The 1,982-nt window shown below is 48.9% G+C and overlaps 1 protein-coding gene across 1 annotated transcript; it reads left to right on the top strand.

Moving 5' to 3' along the window:
* Positions 1-76: 76 nt before the first annotated feature.
* LOC112077308 (protocadherin-16-like) lies at positions 77-1,037 on the top strand (the record flags this gene model as incomplete). The annotated part of the gene is made up of 2 exons (XM_024143838.2): positions 77-308; positions 539-1,037. Coding segments are annotated over 2 exons (549 nt in total), but the record flags the coding sequence as incomplete, so codon positions are not given.
* Positions 1,038-1,982: the final 945 nt, after the last annotated feature.

Raw genomic sequence — 1,982 nt, forward strand, 5'->3', positions numbered from 1 at the left:
TCTCTCCCCTCTCTCTCTTTCCTCTCTCTTTCCTCTCTCCTCTCTCTCTCCTCTCCCCCTCTCTCTCTCTCTGTAGGGTGGTCAGAGTGCAGTGACCCGTGTGCGTGTGTATCTGGAAGATGTTAATGACAACCGTCCATCCTTCTATCCGGCGCTCTACACCGTGAGCCTCAGCACCCAGAGCGCCCCTGGAACCTCCGTCACCAAGGTGACGGCCAACGACCCCGACGCTGGTGACAACGGCAGGGTGACCTATCGCACGGTGCCGGGAGGAGGCTCCACCTTCTTCACCCTCAACAAGGACACAGGTGTGTGTGTGTGTGTGTGTGAAGTTGCCTGACAGCAGAAGTGTTTTAATATTCATTATAATACTTTCCCTTCAATACAACTCTTTACAGATATGAACTGCTCAGTAATATGTCCTCTCTCTCTCTCTCTCTCTCTCTCTCTCTGTCTCTCTCTCTCTCTCTGTCTCTCTCTCTCTCTGTCTCTCTCTCCCTCTCTGTCTCTCTGTCTCCCCCTCCCTCTCTCTCTCCAGGTGTGATCTCTCTCGCGCGGTCGCTTCACGGTAAGGCCAACACGCTGGTCTCCATGGTGATCTCGGCGCAGGATGGCGGCGGTCTGACGGCGCCGTTGAACGCCCGTGTCAACGTGAGCGTGGTTGGAGGCTCGGTGGCGCTCCCTCTGTTCGAACAGGCTCAGTACTACTTCACTGTGTCTGAGGAGGTCCTCAGGGGAACAGAGGTGGGCAAGGTCCACGCTGCCACCAAGACTGGTGAGTTTTTAACAGTTCCAAGTCTCTGCTCTTCCGACGAGGTGTTGATGTTTGTCATTCTGTCAGTTGAGGTCTATTGATCCTATCGGGCGAATTTCTTCATAAAATGTAATGCTGAGAGTAAACTACACAACTTTTCTAAATCCTAACATCACATTAAACGACTGTCTTTCCTCTGGAGTTGTTTTTATGTCCTGCCAACGTAGTGGTGAGCACACGGAGCGATGTGACACGGACAGGGGTCAAACACACTGAACGATGTGACACTGAACGATGTGACACTGACAGGGGTCACACACACGGAACGATGTGACACTGAACGATGTGACACTGACAGGGGTCACACACACGGAACGATGTGACACTGACAGGGGTCACACACACTGCTAGATTCTTCACTTGGCCGTGAGGATTCTCCGTTGTCTCCGTTCTCACGTTGTCCCTCTAAAACAATGGATTCTCCGTACCACGTTGTCTCTCTAAAACAATGGATTCTCCGTACCACGTTGTCCCTCTAAAACAATGGAGTTCTTGCATACCTCACTATCTGTTATGAGTAATTCATTAGAGTCTTGGTGTCGTCAGAGATTAGTTACACTGGTTAATCCTGCAACTTCACCTTAACGGGTTCTGGGTCAGAGATTAGTTATCCTGGTATCCTCAAACTCACCTTACCGGGTTTCTGGTCAGAGATAGTTACCCCTGGTATCCTCAAGCTCACCTTACGGTTCTGGTCAGAGAATAGTTATCCTGGTATCCTCAACTCCACATTACGGAGTTCTGGTCAGAGAATAGTTATCCTGGTATCCTCAGCTCACCTTACGGGTTCTGGTCCAGAGAATAAGTTTACCTATGTATTTCCGTCAGCACTCACTCTTCTAACCGGGTTCTGGTTACAGTAGAATGGTTAGGATTACTCTTGGTATCGCCGATGCTTTTCACCTTGACGAGTTCTGGTCATAAGAATATGTTGTAAATCAATACGGCGTATATCTCTCAGAAATTCTGCATAACGGAATATGTCTGGAAAATCACAAGGCCAGAACTGGTCTTTTCCATTCGGCATGGCTTGGTTTCTCTCCATATGATTTTTTATGAAATGTTTTAGTGTGTATAACTTTGGGAAAAGGCATAGATGTAGGGTCATTTCTAACTTCGATCCATAGCCGAGGTGGATACGTTGTACTGCGGAGAGTGGAGGTAGGTC

The sequence above is a fragment of the Salvelinus sp. IW2-2015 genome, unplaced genomic scaffold (assembly GCF_002910315.2).
Source record: "Salvelinus sp. IW2-2015 unplaced genomic scaffold, ASM291031v2 Un_scaffold4451, whole genome shotgun sequence".
NCBI classification, from domain to species: Eukaryota; Metazoa; Chordata; class Actinopteri; order Salmoniformes; family Salmonidae; genus Salvelinus; species Salvelinus sp. IW2-2015.